The sequence below is a fragment of the Microplitis demolitor genome, chromosome 10, assembly GCF_026212275.2.
Source record: "Microplitis demolitor isolate Queensland-Clemson2020A chromosome 10, iyMicDemo2.1a, whole genome shotgun sequence".
NCBI classification, from domain to species: Eukaryota; Metazoa; Arthropoda; class Insecta; order Hymenoptera; family Braconidae; genus Microplitis; species Microplitis demolitor.
Window position 1 is genome coordinate 1,578,363 of NC_068554.1, and position 19,511 is coordinate 1,597,873.

Sequence of the window (19,511 nt, forward strand, 5' to 3'; positions counted from 1 at the left end):
TTGAATATTTACAAATATATATAGACTTTTAATAATAGATGTATATATTTTTTTGAGTGGACACTTTTCATCACTTTCACAGCTCGTGAAAAGTGACGGCGCTTTTATTTTTGCTGGCGCGAGTATTCAAATTTTCGTGATGACAATCCATCCATATTCATGAATTCATATGGAAAAAATTTATATGCTTTGAAATACTTACCGATCAATGAAAGAATTTTATGTCTCTTGTATTTCCCACAGTTTGCTAGTTTTTCAACTTTTTAAAAATACCGTTGACTCTTTTTTTGGAATAATTTTTCGATTATTCTCCAGATGCGCTGGACATGTGTGTGCTTGTAAAAATTTTCTTCAGAGGAGTGACATTTTATAAATAGGCATTTTATGTCAATGGAGTATCATATACCAATAATTTCCAAAAAAAAAATGGATGTCTGAACTGTTTGTAAAATATTTTTGTAAAAATTTTTTTAAACTTCCCGCTGAAAATTGAAAATTTTCGAAAAAGAAAAGTTATTGGTTTTAGTCCGATTTTCGAAAATCGAATTTCTGACATATCTTGACGCCTGCTAAAAAATATAAAAAATTCAAGCATGGGGCAAAATGAGCCACAAAAAATTAAAAAATTTTTCGTGAAACTTTAAGATTTTTATATGCTTTTTAAAAAATTCTGTTTGACCCATAAAGCGGACATTGATCTTAAGGGTGTTCCATTACGGACTCTAAGAATATTTATTTCCACCGAAACCAAATAAAAATTCTTGGAAAAAATTTCCTCACGATAAAAGATAAATATAAATAATTTCATCTCTGTATCCTTCTCATCACTGTAAATAAATAAAACCACAATAACTCCAATAGCCATAAAAAAAAAAAAAAAAATAAAAAAAAATCAATCGAATGATAAATCGCGATGTTTCGAGAACAGTTATGTGGAAGTCTGGGTCACGAGGCGTGGCTTGAACACTTATATTCTGACACTGTCAACTGTCCCATAGAACTTAACACAGAGTGAGTCTAAGAGTCCCATTGGCCAAGAAACGATCGCGAAGCACCGCTAGAATAATTATAGGGATCGACTTTACTTCAACTCCTTTCAAAGGCTCTCTCATACTCATCTATTTCCATGCACACCAACACTTACACACACCATTTTTTTTACCATACATCCAACACACCACTTACTAGGTGTGAGAATAATAAAACGAATAAAAAAAATATCAACGCATATTCCGCGAACGTCTCACGTAGTCCCTTATGCATCCAACTAAAAAAATTTTAATAACATTCAGTGCATGTCTGAGCATTTGTATTACATACCATCTATATATATATATATATATAAATAAATAAATAAATACACTCCCTTTTATTTTATTCTTCGCACTCACGAGAAAGTTTTCAGTACTATTATGTATTTTATTTATTTATACATTGCGATATATTTGATAATACAGATTAAATATTTTAGTCTAGGTCACCCGAAAAATAAAATTTTAAAAATATATTAAGTTAACAAGTAGTAAAATAAAAAAATTGTCCCGTTATTTTAGAGAATAAAAAAAATTTTATTACTGAATTTAAAGTTTTTTATTGTTGACAAAAAACATTTTTTTTTATAACAATTCACTTACTCTGGTATACTTTGGTAAACATACTCCCCAATTATTCCGGGATGAGTGGTTGACAAAGCACCTCAAAGATGGACAGCAATTTTTTGTGGATAAACACTAAATGAAAATTAAAAAATTTATTTTTTGTGATAAATTTTTGAATTGAAGAAAAAAAAACTTACTTTGTACCCTTCACGGTGACAAGATGACCCGCAACAATCAGAAGTGAAAATTAATCCCATTATTAATAAATAAATGAAAATTAAATTTATTTTTGATGACATTTTTTGAAAAATTTTGTGTTAGAGTTGGATATGAAAATTTTTTTAAATTTTATTTTTTGTCTGTAAAGTTAAAATTACATATCTTTAGAGCAAATACGCATATGTAGCAACACCTGGTAGGCAGCGAATTTCAAAATTTGAGACCTTTTAGAATTTTGAAATAAATTTTTGGTATGTTGAGAAATTTTTTTAAAATTAACGGCTGACTTTGTAGAGTTTGAAAGAGTAATTAGTGATTCGAAATTTGGTGTTTTTTTTTTTTTTTCATAATCAAGAAAAAAATTGGTTCAAGAGTTTCAATACGTCCGAGTATTTATTAAAATAAAATAATTCATTTATTTAGAAAATTAGTAATTAATAAATTTTTTTACCTCAAGCGAATGTCGAAAATATTCGCATCAATTTGAAAAAAACTAATTAACTCATTTGGAATTTTGATGAATTCACTGTAAGAAATGCTGAGGTTCTATCAAGAAAAATAACTAAAAAGTAATATATATTACACGTAATTATATAGGTGATGTTTTTTATTTTTAGAACATACGACGATTCCCATGATTTCTATTTATACCTCGAAAAAATTTGATAAGATCCATAAAAATTTACAGATAAAAATTTCAACATTAGCCAGGCTCGTGCAAGACTCGGTTCCACATACATGTTTACTAAAACCCAAAAAAAAATTTTTTTATCAATAAATAAAAAAATAATTACCGATTCAACGACCTCATTTTTTCGTTTTATTGATTCGGTCACTATTTTTATTGAGTAGAGCGGACATAGTTAAAACATAAATAATAATGGGTAAATTATTATGAAGAATCGAACAAGTGAATAAGTATTAAGAACAAAGAAGAATTAATAATAAAGATAATAAAAAAATAAAATGAAAGAAAGATGAGCCTAATGCCCCAGTAACTGCGTAAACTCTCTTTAACACCATCCGGTGTAAATTTGCAATTCAAATAATTAGGAATCATCTGCAAAACGTATCCATGTAACCATATATGTATATATATATATATAGGATAAGAATATATTTTACTGTACACTAGAGAGGATAATTCGTGTAAAGACAGAGATGAGAAGAAGTAAAGGTATTAAACGGTTTTGATAGCTTCAGGCTGTGACGATACGCTTCATAAAGTAGGTATAGATATACTCATGATAAAACACTTGTAATATATATATAGATACATATATATATATATATATATATATATATATATATATATATATGTAGTTTCAAATATATAAAGAATAAATAAAAAGATGCATCTGGTTGTTAAATAATAAGTGGCAATATAAATATATATATATATATATATATATATATATATTTATATATATATGTATGTATAAGTAATATATATGAGTGTATACTACATCTTTAAAGCTTCTCTTGAGGCTAATAGCGAACGTTATACACACAGCGATGACTTTTTGACCTAAATTCTTTAACGGGCGATCATGGCGTCACGACTCGACCAACGAGGCTTTACCTTGACCGTCGTTGCATTTATCGGCTTGTTGGTTCTTCTTATTATTTTTATTATTATCATTTTTATTTTTTCAAAGAGGAAGTCGAAATAAATATACCAGATTTAAACCAGCATCAAAAAAATTATTATTTACAGAAATAATAATAATTATGACAAATAAAAATATTTAAAAGTATGACGTGGTTTGGTGGACTTCAAATTTAATTAATACTTTTTTTTGATAACTTAATTATTATCTTTGGAAATTAAGAAAAAAAATTCGTGATTTATTAACAGTATATATGTATATATTTATTCAATATTAAAATACGTAAACGCGTGCGCTCGAATGAAATTCGATCATCGTAATCGAATACTCTGCACCTATACAACAAAAAAAAAAAAAAATAAAAAACGAATGGAACGAAAGACTCCATTTCAGATCAAAGAGACAGTGAATGGTGTGATTAAAAATTTTTTACCAGATATACACATATATATATATATATTAAAACAGCCGGCTGGACAAACGCATGGACGTAGACCGTAGTATTGAACATTCTGTAAAGATGCAGCTATTTTTTGTCTAATTTTTTTATTCATTTTTTTATCTTTATACAACATATACATATATATATATATATATATATACATATACTTATTTTGATGCCTAAAAATATCTAACGGTATTGCACTGATGCATACCTAAACGATAAGGAATGAAAGAAAAAAACTAAACGTGACCCGAATTTAAAATTAATTTTTTTATTTATTATAGATTAATATTATTTATAAATTAAAGACAGTAATTATGAGTAAAAAATTATTATTATTATTTGAAGGTAATAGATTTTAATCCTGAGGAAAATTGTTATGTCATTCCTCATCGCACTTATGCTGATTCGTTTGATTTCATGACGGGGCATTAGATTATTTTAAAACTCAAGAATTTTTATGGTACATTGATTTATTTTATCGTAATGTACATATATATATGTATATATATAAGGTCGATTAAAGGTTATGTGGTGGAGTTATTAGAATTCTTGCTGTTACGACGTTGGGGTAAATTATATATTTTAAATAACTATCTGCTGCGTACTGATTATCAGTGTAGTATGAGCTGTAATAACAGTTAATGACAATAATAATGAATAGAGTATCAACCCAATTAGGCGATTGCGACTATTGAAACGAGGAGTTACGGAATAGATAACAAATTGGTTGGTTTTGCCTTGTAATCAATCATATAATAGATCAAAGTAGGCTGTGTTGCAGGAAACACGTAATACTGCTGCTGTAACAATTCAAGTGCAATAATAATTAAAACATATTTAACTTCTTTAATAATAAAGAAAATTTGAGCTTTCATAAATTTTTATAAATTAAAATTCCTAGGGCAAAATAGGACAATTTTTTTCCAAGCTACAAAAGAGTAATACCGAGGTTGCGGGGCAATTCGGGCCATCTCAAATTTTTTTTATAAATATTTTGTTTAAAAATTTTTCCAAATAAATAAATCAAATTTCTTTTTTTTTAATAATTTTAATAAAGGGGTAGTATTGAGATTGCGGGGTAATTTGAGCCATCTGAGATTTTTTTTATAAATATTTTGATTAGAAATTTTTCCAAATAAATAAATCAAATTTATTATTTTTAATAATTTTAATAAAGGGGTAATATTGAGATTGCGGGGTAATTTGAGCCATCTGAGACTTTTTTTATAAATATTTTGATTTGAAATTTTTCCAAATAAATAAATAAATCAAATTTTTTTTTTTTTAATAATTTTAATAAAGGGGTAATATTGAGATTGCGGGGTAATTTGAGCCATCTGAGATTTTTTTTATAAATATTTTGATTTGAAATTTTTCCAAATAAATAAATCAAATTTCTTTTTTTTAATAATTTTAATAAAGGGGTAATATTGAGATTGCGGGGTAATTTGAGCCATCTGAGACTTTTTTTATAAATATTTTGATTTGAAATTTTTCCAAATAAATAAATAAATCAAATTTTTTTTTTTTTAATAATTTTAATAAAGGGGTAATATTGAGATTGCGGGGTAATTTGAGCCATCTGAGATTTTTTTAATAAATATTTTGATTTGAAATTTTTCTAAATAAGTAAATCAAATTTTTTTTTCTTTTTTGTTTTTTTTAAATTTTAAGCAAAAAAAAAAATTTCAATAAAGCATCAAATTATTGACAACATCTGTCATTATTTTCGAAATATTAAAAATTTTTATTTTTTGACTAGGGATTCATGCTACTCATTCAAAATTTTTGTTTTTTTAACGACTGGGTCATGATGACACTGAATATTGAAAAGAACGTAAAAAAAACCCACTAGAAATTTTTTTAAGGAGTCTATTTATACCCCCCTCCCCCCGAATACAACTCATCAGTACTAACAGATACTCATTTAATTAATCCATAGATAAAGTCTCAGAATGTATCAATACACCGTTAAAAATGTTGCGTTAAAATCAAGCATAAAATATATTTATCTAATTAATATCTCCTCAAGTACACGATTTATAAATAAAAAAAAACTAAACATACGAGACACTTATTTAAAATTTTTTCCAATCTAAGATTAGATACATCGACATAAATGTAAAGCCGATAATAATAATAAATTAATATCTAAAAATGAACCGGTATACGAATGAATATACATATAAATTAAAATCCTGGGGATAGTGTAACGCAATAAAAGTAACAATCGTCAGTATATTTTGAAATTCCACTCGAGACATATATGAAAGAAGAGTACGAGTGAATCCGGCGACCTTTTGATGCAATCGTCTGACTAGTGTAGTGCCTGAGGCGATTTAAGCGTGGGAAATTAAATGAAAAGGCATCAAGAGGCAAACTTTGTTGATGCTGCTATTGCCTTTGCTGTTGTTATTTGATAAAACCTCTTTTATTCTCACTCTGTCCTTCTCACAAAAAGATCCACGCTGTTCTATCTCAGTACTAGTACTTTTACCGACACGATACCACAGACTTATCTGCAGATACTTTAACAGTAGTCAAATCACTCCCCATATATTTAAGTGCCACCAGAACGCGGGTGAACTTTTGCTTCGAGTGTTGGAAAATTTTTGAATATTTATTGACTGAAAAATTTACAAGCAAAAAAAATCCCGGTCGTGTTCTGGATACTCTAGTGGTCCATCTTTTCCTGAATGGTCAGTGATAAGAGAAATAAAAAAAAATTGTAGTGATAATTGAAAGAAAGGAAAATTGAAAAGAAAGTGTTGGATTGTAAATTTGTGTTTCTAATAGAGTTGTAAAAATTAATTCGCTCGTATATATCGCGGCCTGGCGTGACCGGACTCTTGACCGCCGCGTCCTCATGACCTTTGTTATCTCATTGATGGATTCTATATATCACTGACTATGTATATATGTATATATGCATATATAACAGCTAGAAAGTTCCATTGGCCTCTACTCAGTGAAGCTCCGACTTTGTTGACTCTACTTATTTATATTTTGTCAGAATAAATGTTAGCCACGTATTTTCTCCGGTGCATATATGTACTTTTAAAGCGTAACACAATTTTACATACGATTACGTGCGCAATAAATTTTCCATATGTCTCGCAACATCTCATAAAATAATGTCACTATTTTTGTATTGCTGTTATTAATATCTACCAAAAATAAGTAGAAAACCGGAAGGGGTAAAATGGGCATGCATTTTTTTTTAATTATTCATTGAAATAACGAAAGCATGGGGCGATTTAGACCACCCGAAATTCCTCAAAAAAAAATTAATTTTTGAGCGGGTCCATTTTACCCCTTCTGCAATTAATTTCATGAAGTAAAAAGTATAATAAATAATTAATGCCAAAAATAATAAAGAAATAAATTCCATTGTGTGTTTTAATAAATTTAAATTGTTAATTAAAAAATTAAAATATTAACATAATAAATATATATATATTTATATATCAATAGCCAAATAAAAGATAATAATATTATAATAAGACAATTAGGGATCGTAGGCACCAATTTGCGGTATGAAAACAAATAATAATAATAACAATAGTAATAAATAAATAAAAAATATCATATATATATTTATATGTATATATGTATGTATGTATGTAGAAGAGTAGAGAGCATGTGATGGGATTGGCGATTGACAAAGCGAGCGAGAGGAAATGAGAGAGAATCGGTAGGCGATACAGGAGCCCCAGGGAGGTCGTCGGACGTTCGGTGGGACGACGCAATGCAAAGGTCCACGAGGACGATGACGACGAGCAAGACAACTTCAAGACGAACTGAAAGATACGACGAGTGAATAAGTAGAAAACTCGAGAGTAAGGAGACGGTGAGACGCGAGACGCGACTCTGGTAACTCCTCGTGGTCCATGGACTCGCTGACTACCAACCGGGACCGGTCACTGGTGCAACGGAGACGGCTGCTCGAGGAAGACGCTCATACCCTGTTCAGTATATATATATATTGAGCTGAGAGACTCTAAATGCAAGACACCAACACACAATGGTCCATTATATACAGCGAACTAATATAAACAGACCTTTTATTATTTTGTTATTAAAACTCGGTGATAATCCCGATCATCTGATGACTGTTGCAATGGACAATGATGATGAGTATTCTGAGTGGACAGGGGGTGAGGGGTAACAGGAGAAAGGGGATACTCGGATCGGGTAAAATACGAGTACGAGTGTGAGTTGGGTAGAGGAGGGAGTATATACTCTACAACGAACCAACCGAGTGAGCAACCAAGCAACCAAGTAAGTTGGTATCACGGATGGCGATGGCGATGCCAGAGTCAATGTCCTAGCGCTCGCACTGGGTCACGGCGAGTTGCGGCCAACGACCTGATCGGGCTCTTCTTTCCACAGAAAACTCTCTTAGGCTCTCTTTCGTTCCTTCCTTCTCTCTTTAGTTTCTTCTTTCATATATACGTATATACATGTATACTTGGGATAAGCGAGAACTTGTGTAGCCGCAACCAAGGGCTTTCTTAATATACATATATATGTCTATATATATGTATATATTTTACTATTACGAGACTCGTGTTATTATTTCAAATTTATTCTTATAAAGTACTAATTGCTTCAAATAGCGCGAATTGATTAAATAATTTTTTTTTTTTAATTAGTAGTCCCAGAAAAAAATGAGTTTTAGATGTATGTTGATCTGGGAAGCTCACTTAGTTCAAAACTAAAAAAAAGCCAAATTGTAGATTCGCAAAAAAAATGATCCTGAAGTTAACAGACAATTTTTAATTTTCGCATTTTTTTTTCAACAAATCGATTACAAAAAAAAAAAGTAAAAATATGCACATGTAGAAAATTTAAAAAACTATAAGTGCAATTTTTTTAAATATTTTTTTTTTTATAATTTATCATTTAAAAACAAATTCAAAAATTATTAGACGCTGCTAATTTGAGTATCATGAAGAAAAAGATATTGCGGCTTTGTAATAAAAAAATTTTGAAAAACTGAGGATATAAATTTTTGAAAAAATGAGTAGATTTTTTTTTTTTGGTAATGAATTTAATTAAAAAGTTTATAGATAAGTGAATAAAAATAAATAGACGACTGCGAGAGAGGAAGACGGCAGGTTGACTGAAGTAATCAGAATCGATTTGCATAAAATTTGATACTCTTTATTCTTTGTGAGATATACAATGGACGAAGGGGGTTGGGCATTAACGTCTGAATTCTCCGAAGCGTTATTTAACGGGTCAGAGGGAGAAAAAAACGTGGCCGGATGAAAGGAAAGAGACCGAGCGAGCGGTTGATTTGGGACAGTACGCGGAAGAAGCCGACGAGCGGTCAACGTGGACAATAAGTGGCTACACGAAAACTTTTTTTATTTGTTTAATAATCATAATTTTTTATAGGAGGCTTACAGTCATCAGAGAGGTGGAATTTAATTGACGGTAATTAATATTATAATGGGTATGAAAATGAGAATGAAAAATAAAGAGACGAAAAATATATCGGATGCAGAGAGAGACGCAACGCGCCTCCTAAGACTTTCACTTCCTTTCCCCCTCGGTCGCATAGACTCAACTTTTCCTTTCAGGCCCTTGACTGGTACCCCCGACCCCCCCGACCATGCCCATGTCTAAGCGCCATCAAACTCACCGCGAGGATACTCTACTCTACTCCCCGGGTGATGCAAGTCTTACACGTCACAGTTTTTTTTTCTGCCGCCACACCGCGGTCGTTAAATCCCCTCTGTGTGCCCATGTTTGAAAAACCCGCGCCCTTAAATTTTCCCGCGGGTAAATCAGTAGACTTTAGCAATTAATGACAAGTACAAAATTTGTTTGATTTTTAAAAAATTAAAATGTAATATTTAGTTGAGAGGCTAATGTAGTTGGCATAAGGCCATCAGAGTACAGCAGCAGCCACGTAGTGTACGAGGAAAAGGGAAATACTGTCGAGCCAAGTTGTGAAGAAGAATAAGAATAAGAATAAGAAGAACAAGAAGAAGAACAAGAATTACGTGGCTGATATGAGGGACGCAAGAGGAGTGAGGAGGTTGTTGAGAAGAAGAAGAAGACCAAGAAGAAGAAGAAGAAGAAGAAGAGGAGGTGGTGGTGGTGGATGGCAAGATGATGCAGTTGTGCGTTTGCAAGGAAGGCGGAAGGAGGAATCGCTGAGGAAACCGGTCCCGGTCACTGGGCCACCAGCCGGGCGTCGAACCCGGCACGGCGTATTCCCTTCCATTCCATTCTCTGTCCTGTGTGATGCAGCATAAGAGTACGAGCTAAACGTTGGATCGAACTCGTCCTCATCAACACAACAATATTTTTAAAGAATATATTTATATATGGACGTTATTTAAAAACATATAAATTATGTCTGCAAGTTGTCCAGTTTGCGAACTCGGGGGTAAAAAGTAAATGATGATTTTTATTGGTGAGGGAATCAATCTAAATGGTATCACGTATTTATTTTGATACACTAGGTAATAGTAGTAGTGATCCCGGGGAACGGAGGGTACAAGAAGTGATGAGAGAATGAGAAGAAAGAATAAAAAAGGGTATGAAGAAGCGAATGCAGAGAGAGAAAAATAATATGGAGGAGGTCGAAGAAGACAAGGAGGAATGGTTAAATAATGTGAGAGATATGGAATTGTAGATGAGGGAAACCGAGAGACGGGGGACTTACGGCCATTCTTGCAGACTCAACGCTCAAGGAAGTGGCCTTACCTCTACTCGTGGAAAACGATACGCGAGGGCGGCTTTAACCAGCCAACGCGAATAGAAAACGATGATAATGTTTATTTTTTTTTCTTTATTTTTCCTTTTTTTCTGCGGTAGTAGGAAAGATGGAGGTGGCTGTATAACTTCTGATGAATTTTATATTTATATATTTATATTTATATATTGTTGATGTTGATGTTGATGTTGTGGTAGAGATGGAGATGGAGGTGGAGGTGCTGGAGGTGATGAAGGGGACGGTGAATGGGTTGTTCTGGGCGCGTGAACTTTGCCGCGAGAAATACGCGAGAATTTCCGCGCGGATGTTGTCGTCACGCTGTAGAGCAGCGTTGCCGGATTATCAAGAAAAATTTATTATTTATTTGTAATTGTTGTTTTGACATATTTATTATTATTTTATGGATTTCAGCTCGTGCTTTTTTTCATCAATTATTTAATACTCCGAAACAAAAAGTTTTATTTATAATTATTTTCTGATAATTAAGTATTTAAATATATGTATGTATGTATGAATGTATGTATGTACGGATGAATATGTGGTATTGAAAATTGTATTAGAGTAAATTTATTGAGTAGTATCATGCAAAATGGCCATGTAATCGCGCTGTGGAATGCGGAAATAAGCTGAGTTGTGGGAATACGATTAACATTCTTATCTTTAGAGTCGATAATCGATTGATAGTATGTTTTACTCTGTGATGATTAAAGTGCATCCTGAGACTGCATACTGCAGACCCTGTCTACAACTTTTTAATATTATTTTTCAGTCGGTCTTAACGTTAGTTAATTCGCAAGAAATTTTTCTTATCGATTGTCGGTATGTTGAAAAATTTTCGGATAACGAAATTTTTTTTTATAATAAATTTATGGTTCAGTGATTTTTGTCGATTGAATGAAATTCATGTCAAATTTATAGATCATGTCTTGAGATTTTCCAAAATTTTCGAATGCGAGTTCGGAACGAGATAGAAGGTGGGCTAAATCTACCGGAAGTTAATAAAGAAAATTTCTGTAAATATGAGGAAAATTTCAAAATACCGATTGTCTTAATTTTGAAAAATTTCGAGTCGTAAATTTTTTCTTATACCAAAAATTCCAGCCCGTTTTTTGAATTTTAAAAAAATTGCGCCAGAAAATTTTTACCGCCTATTTTATTCAAGTATGTCCGTAATAGAACACTTAAATTACTGTCTATTTTTTATCGCCACAGAATTAATATTCTTTTAAAAATTTATTACAATGTCACTTTTCAAAATTAGGGAGCCTAATTCCGAGCAAAAATTTAAAAAATATCGAAATTAGGTTTTCTATTTAAATGAAATTTATCATTAATCAGATAAATAATTAATTCAGTAAAAAAAATTAAAAATATTCTTATCGAAGATCGAGCTCGTGCTCGAAATCGCAAGAACGTCTACCGCACCAACATATATATACATATATATATATGTATATATATACCTAATATTGATAATTTAGTTTCGTGGAAAAAATTCGAATAAACTTCAACTGATAATAGAATTTCCTGGTAAACTAAAAGCCTTGGCAATAATGACATCTAGAGAAAAACGAATACTACTGTTTGACATTAAATTAGACATTGTTGACTAAAATCAGCTGTCAAGCGACTGAACATTTTTACTACTTTTTACTCAGTTATTAAAAAGCAGTGAAGCTTTCACTCAAGCAATAAAAATTTATTACTCAAAGTGTTTACTCAATAAATTCAACACTTCTTATCAGCAAATCAATAAGTGAACTGATAAATCAATAAGTACTCCAAAATGTTTTACATTTCATAATTATTTATTATTATTATTTTTTTACGCTATTTATTTTTTCCAATTCATACAATTTTAAATAAAGTGCAAAGTTCGAATAATTATTTTCAAAAATTACATCTAATAATAATAATAATTACTATTTGAATTTATTATTATTATTTCCATTGTTTATTTTTTTAAAATAACAGGGTTTATCAATGCTCAAATATTAAATATAATAATAGTATTTATAATTTTAATAGTGACCTAAATTTTAACAAAATGTCAGGTAATTATCTTTAACATATATTTATATGCAGTAATTAATGTTTATTATTATTGTTTTATATAAATATTTTCAGGTATTTTTGAAAATGGTAATTATCAAATATCAGATGAGAGCGAAATGACGACTATTGATATTAATAAAGAGGTAATATTGTTATCATTATTAATATTGTCTTATGATAAATTATGTATTTTTCCATTCTCTCCCCTCTTACAAGCTGTAAGAAGTTTTCTTTCTAGAAGTTTAAATTTAAATAAGTAAAAATAAATATTGTTATTATTGTTAAAGTATAATTAATATATTTTTTCAGTTCTCATTATTAGACCACATGGAAATTTTAATTGTCGAGTCTGAAAAACGCGCTAATGGAGCACTCAATTTACGAGATTTTTATACTGTTTATTTAATTAACACAAAGTAAGTCAATAAAATTAATAATTAAAAATATTTTTCAAGGCAATGGGACTCAATATAATTAAAATTTTTGGGAATTTGAATATGAAGCTGAAGCTAGCGGCCAGAAATTTTTTGCGTGGCCGCTACTTATTCCGGCCGCTACCTTCAGTTTCATGATTTTGAATCTGGAAGTTATTTAACGTGGATTAATTATTTAAGGAGATGTTTTATTTTTAATTTTTTGATTGGTTATTTGATTTACGTAACAACTGATGTGAGTTGATAAATATGTCCGTCACATAGTAATGTATGGTTATGAATCTGTGTCCGAAGATATCAGGTCAATGAACAATACTAATTACCACATGCATATTAATAAGCAACAGCAGTCTTTGATACAGAATCTGGCCTTAATCATGGCTGGTATTGCAATATCGTCGAGTCAAAGACATTTCATAGATATATATAAATTATAATTATCTTTGTGCGCGTCACAATTAGTGTACAATTAATATTGACAATTACTTTTACTCCATATTAATTTTCTGTTGATTTGAAATGAATTGAGAGCTGATTTGATGTTTGCTGTTGTAGAGTTACGGACCCGGATTTTGAAGATGCAATAACGAGAATCGGGTCATTGTGGCGTAGATACACCGAATTTGAGATGTTGAGAACTTATTTAGAAATAACATATCCGTATATTGTTGTGCCATCACTGCCAGAAAAAAGAGTTCTCTATGCATGGCAAAAAGTTACCACTGATACATTTGATCCGGATTTCGTTGACAGAAGACGTGCTGGCCTAGAGGTAATTACTGTTTAGGAAAGAGTAATTTAAGGAAGTGGAAGAGTTATTCCCAACAGACGGAAAGCTACAGGCTACTCTTTAAAAAAAACATGGACTAGTATCCTCCATCATCCGACTCACCATCATAACTTGAATAATTATTTTTTCCTGGGACTTTTTGGGGTTTTTCCTAGTAGAGGACATCATAATAAACAAAAAACGTTTTTATTATGATGGGTTATTTCCAACAGAAGCAAAGTTACGGGCTGCTCTTTATAGAAAATCATCTCCACCCATCTCCACCCATCTCCACCAAGACTCATATGGGTCTCAACTAAAAAAAAAAATTATTCCCAGGACTTTCTATGGCTTTTCCTACTAGAGGACATTATAATGAACAAAAAACGTTTATATTATGATGGGTTATTCCCAACAGGAGCAAAGTTACGGGTCAGTCTTCATAGGAAGACATGGACAGCTTCATCCTCACCCATCTTCACTTATTCTCATATGGATCTCAACTAAAAAAATAAATTTTTCCTAGAACTTTTTGGGCTAGTTCCTACTAGAGGACATTATAATGAACAAAAAACATTCATATTATGTGGAGTTGTTCTCAACAGATCAAAAGTTACAGGCCACTCTTCATAAAAAACATTGACAGTGTCATCCTCATTTATCCTCATTTATTTTCATTTATCTTCCTATGGATCTAAACTCGAAAAATTAATTTTTTCTGAACTTTTTGGGCTTTTTTCTACTAGAGGGCATCATAATGTACAAAAAACGTTAGTATTGTGATGGGTTATTCCCAACAGAAACAAAGTTACAGACCATTTTTCATGAAAATACATCAATTTGAATTTATCCCTCCAGAAAAAAAATTTCCACTTGCAATTAATTTATTAATGAATAAAATTTATTAATTAAAAAAAAAAACAAATTCAATTTCATTCCAGACTTTCTTATTAAGAGTTGCGTCACACCCGACGTTATCAAAGGACAAACATTTTATGGGGTTTCTTCAGCAAACCGACAACTGGCGCGAAACCCTCAAGGAACCTAGTTACTCCCAGATCGCAGATACTAAATTAAAAGCACTAAGCGATGCCGTTAATTTTAAAAATTCTGACAAACAATTCGAGTCATACAAAATTTATGCCACAGAACTTCACGTAAGCTCAGCCAATTATTTAATTAATTGCAACTCGCTTTGACTGTCCCTTTCACTCATCCATGTATTTGCAGAATAACTTAAACAATTTTCTGCGTCTCCGTGCCAGGCTGGCGGAGAAACAGTACAACCTTTTCAAGCTCCACGCGAATTACGGGCGGGTGTTTAGCGAATGGAGTGCGATTGAGAAGGACTTGGGCGATGGGTTACAAAAAACCGGTCACCATTTGGATTCTCTGGCTGCTGCCATTGATAGTCATCTTGAAGAAGAAGAATTGATCGCCGATCAAATGAAAGAGTGGCTATTTGGTGCCACTGCTTTGCAAGCTGTCATAAAACGACGCGAAGCTTTGCAATCAAGTAAAGATGAAGCTACTGATCATTTGAACAATGCTTATGAACAGAGACAAAAAATTGTTCAAGGTTATAATTATTATTATTAATTAATGTAGTCTGCGCTATTCATCTGCGCACTGTAAAAAATATGGAGTGAATTCGGAGTAATTATGAATTTTATTCAATCCGAATTCACTCTGTCACTCGGAACTTAAATCCGTGACAGGAAAATTTTTCATGAATGGGTAATGTAAATAAAAATTATATGTGATATAAATATAAATATGTATGTTATAAATACAGGAAAATTTGGATTGATGTCAAGGCTCTTTGGCGCAATTGATTCTGAGGAAATGCGCGGACAGAAATCTAATCAGCTGGAGCAAAAAATTGTTGTTATGGAAAATAATGTCAAAGAGATTGATGAAAATTTGACGTGAGCTTGAAAATAAATTATGGAAAATACTTTTTATCTAGAGTATAAATTATAAATTATCTTTTAGATCTTTTTCCATGAGAGCATTGTCGGATATTGAGAGATTTCAACGGCAAAAAGATAACGATATTAAAGAAGCACTTGCTAACTATTGTTTACTGCAATTCAAACTCGCTAAAAAGGTATTTTATCATTATTATAATTGTAAGTGATAATGATATATCGCGCCAAGGTGATCAAAAGTCATGTACGTGACATTTATCATTTTCCCGCCTAAATAATTTTAAAATAGTAACTTTTTAAATTTTCGTCGTATCTAAATACGGAATATTGTGTTTTGCTTCGAAATTTCAAAAATCTATTGCATGGTATTTTTTGTAGATACAAAAAAAAATTCTCGTACTTCCATGTAAATTTTTTTTTCCTACAAGGTTTGTTTGAAAGTTTTTTGAAAATTTTTTTCAGTTCATGAAAAATTTGCAAAAAAATCTGTTTTTCGTTTTTCTCTCAACGCCTGAGGTCAGCTAGACTATATATATTTTGACATATATATAATTTCTAATCGTATTTAAAATTTCAAATTTAATTCTGATATTTTTTTCATGAAAAGGAGTCAAATTATTTCGGCAAAATTCAAAAAACGGTCACTGCTCGAGTTTTTTTCGTGACAAATTTAAAAAAAAATTTATGAGCAACCTGGTCCTACGTGACTGCCCAAGGATCTACTAAATATATTAAATATATTTTAAATTAAACTGTGTGATATTGAAGCCTTTAATAATTATTTTTATTACAGGGTCTCCAAACTTGGCAGAATATCAAACAATGCTTAGAAAACATGCCTTGAAAAATTTGAAAAATTAAAAGAAAGAAAAGACCTGTAATAATTATCATGTCATTAACGTACCTAAAGAAATAAAAAAGTCATTAAGTATCACAAGTATATTACGATATTAAATATAATAATAAAAATATTTAAAATCACCCAAGTGAACAAATAAATGTTGTACATTCCTTACTATACGTAATTTTTATGCTCACGTACAATATTTTTGAATAATTTATAGTTTACAAATATATACGAACTTAATTATGTTGATATAATTTTGAAGGTTTATTATTAATTGTTGTCTACATTTTATTAAATATATTTAAAAGTGCAATAACTATTAATAATAAATAAGTATATCAAAGAACAATAATATATACGCATAAATATAAGAATTTAAAATAAAATCTGTAATAAACTGCCATAATTAATTAATTATGTTTATTTATGATGATTAAAAATTTATTTATTTACAAAAAACCTTCCGAATTATAAAAAATTGTAACGAAAAAAAATTTTTTAATAAAATAAATTGCAAGTAATATAATTTAATTATTATTTTAAAATTGAGTAATGGGTAATAATTAAATGGGTGGTAAATGTGAAATTACGCATGTAAAATCAATGACTTTTGCTTAACTGCCAGGAAAATTCAAGCACTAATGTCCCCGGAAATGACTTTTCATGCAACACTGATTATATATTCTCGAGATATTTATCCAATTAAATGCACACGATTTAACAACTTTATTACTTACCTTTTATACATTTTTTTTTTTTTTTTTTTTTTTTTTTTTTTTTTTATTGTATATATATTTTAATATATACTCCAAAAATTTTCGATTTAAATCCGGAGTAGATGACTGTTTAGTTATTCAATGTTTTTGGAGTGAAATTTACTCCAAAGAGTTTATTTTAATATCGAAACTCTGAATCAGGGTAAAGGCGAATTTTAAAAAAAATTCAGATCCTTCCGAAATCACTGGTGAAAAAAAACTCCCTATTTACTGCATATGAAGAGCGATTTTATTTTAAACGACGTAGTAAATTCGAATTTTAATAAAATCCGTAATCACTCCATATTCACTCCCAATTTTTTATTGTAAATATATCAAGCTAAAGATAAAAAAAATATTTAAATGATTTAAGAGTTTTCATTTATCGAAAAAAATATTTCAGTCGTTTCTCTAAAGATCTAGAGTGGAATTTAGAAACCGGATGGTCAGTAATAAAATTTATAATGTTTGTTTTTTTTTTTTATTTTTGCGCAGAAACTAAATTTATGACGCAAATTAAAAAAAAAATTAATTAATTATTTTTATCTTGAAATTAAAAAAAATATTTTTAATATCTCGTCCACAAATTTACAAATTATATATAAAATATATATAAAATAATAATTAAGTTGCCGTAAAAAAACTAAAAGGTTAATGCGACTCTAAATAAATTTAAAAAAAAAAATAATAATAAAATTAATGAAGCTGAGCACTGATTTAGTGAATGAAAAGTAAATATTTTGTTAGCGATAAATAAAATTTCCACAAGTGATTGAAATTTTAGTTAATTTATTTATAATTTTAAATAAACCAATAAATTTATTCTAATATTAAATTTTATTAATAGAGTCGGTTATTATAATTATCTACGGCATCAACTGTAAAAACAATCACACAAATAAATCACTATATTTATTCACAGGATTAACTTTTATAAATTAATATATATGTCGAGCTCTTAAATAACTTCTTCTCACAATTTTAAACTCATTTATTATTCTTTGTTATTTTTATTCATTCAAATATATATATGTATATATATATATATATTCTAAATCATTTGTTTACAGTACATTAATTATGTGTTAACGTAAATATTTTATAAACAAATTAAACTTATTTAAATTACTATACATTCATCATTCTTCAAATTTTATTTCAACAAATACGCAGCTACTAGCTCTATATATATAACAGAATTTATTTGTAAATAATATCACAGTATTTGAATATATATAAAAATTACGGTTTTGTGGGGGTTAACTAAATGCTGTGTAATTAATTAGAAAAAATTAATATTTATTACTAATAAAATTTCTTATTATATATGTATATATATTTACATATATGCAGTAAAAAAAGTTATGGTTTTTTTAAAAATACAATATTTACAAATATTTACATTTTTTACTTACATTTAAATCATGAGTAATTTTTTGCTGTTTTTGTTGACATCCGCAAAATATCTTTCAAATTTTTATTGACATTAAAAAAATTTTTTTTATTTTTTACTTCTCTTTTGCAGGTAAAAAAAATTCTACGGTAAGCGACTTACCCGATTTTCTTAAACACCATAAATAAAAAAAAAAAAATTATCTTCCAAATGGTGTTCCATTTAAACGGAGTTTCCAATACTTGGGTTTTTTAAAATTAAACAACGTGCGTCCTTGATAAAAATTTCAAATAAATAAAAGAAAATCTCTGCTAAAGGATTCCCCTTAATATTAATAGCAGTACGTGTCTACGAGCTTTGCTGTTTCCCCACTTGAATAACATGTGTATTTGATAGATTTATCCATCTTTTAACGTTTACGTATTTTTCAAATATATCACGTTTATAAATCCGTTGTCTGCTATACTAGTATTAGTATTCAAATAGTTTAGTCATTGGCTTATTACCATAATTAATTTATTCATAAGTTAAATTAAAAAGAGGAAATCAGCTAATGAATCTCTAGTCGAAAAAAAATTTTTTTTTAACCCATATTTTTCTCAAAATTTTCAAATTTTCATCTTCATGTCCACTAACATTTAAATTTTTTTTCAAACCCCACATTTTTTTTTTACTCAGGACCTGAAATTCTGACACTCAGGATTTTAATATTTTATACT

General features: G+C 29.7%; 1 protein-coding gene and 1 long non-coding RNA gene across 2 annotated transcripts; one reads left to right on the forward strand and one right to left on the reverse strand.

Moving 5' to 3' along the window:
- Positions 1–1,567: 1,567 nt before the first annotated feature.
- Positions 1,568–2,350, reverse strand: LOC128668798 (uncharacterized). The gene is made up of 3 exons (XR_008404424.1): positions 2,269–2,350; positions 1,796–1,957; positions 1,568–1,730 (listed from the first exon to the last, which is right to left on the reverse strand). It is a non-coding gene; the product is annotated as an uncharacterized LOC128668798 (long non-coding RNA).
- Positions 2,351–12,093: 9,743 nt separating this feature from the next.
- LOC103571763 (sorting nexin-4) lies at positions 12,094–17,023 on the forward strand. Its single transcript, XM_008550042.3, has 9 exons — positions 12,094–12,662; positions 12,736–12,806; positions 12,973–13,079; positions 13,653–13,869; positions 14,808–15,023; positions 15,097–15,445; positions 15,662–15,794; positions 15,862–15,976; positions 16,591–17,023. The coding sequence occupies exons 1-9, from the start codon at positions 12,656–12,658 to the stop codon at positions 16,639–16,641; spliced, it is 1,266 nt and encodes a 421-aa protein (XP_008548264.1). The 5' UTR covers positions 12,094–12,655; the 3' UTR covers positions 16,642–17,023.
- The last annotated feature ends 2,488 nt before the right edge of the window (positions 17,024–19,511 follow it).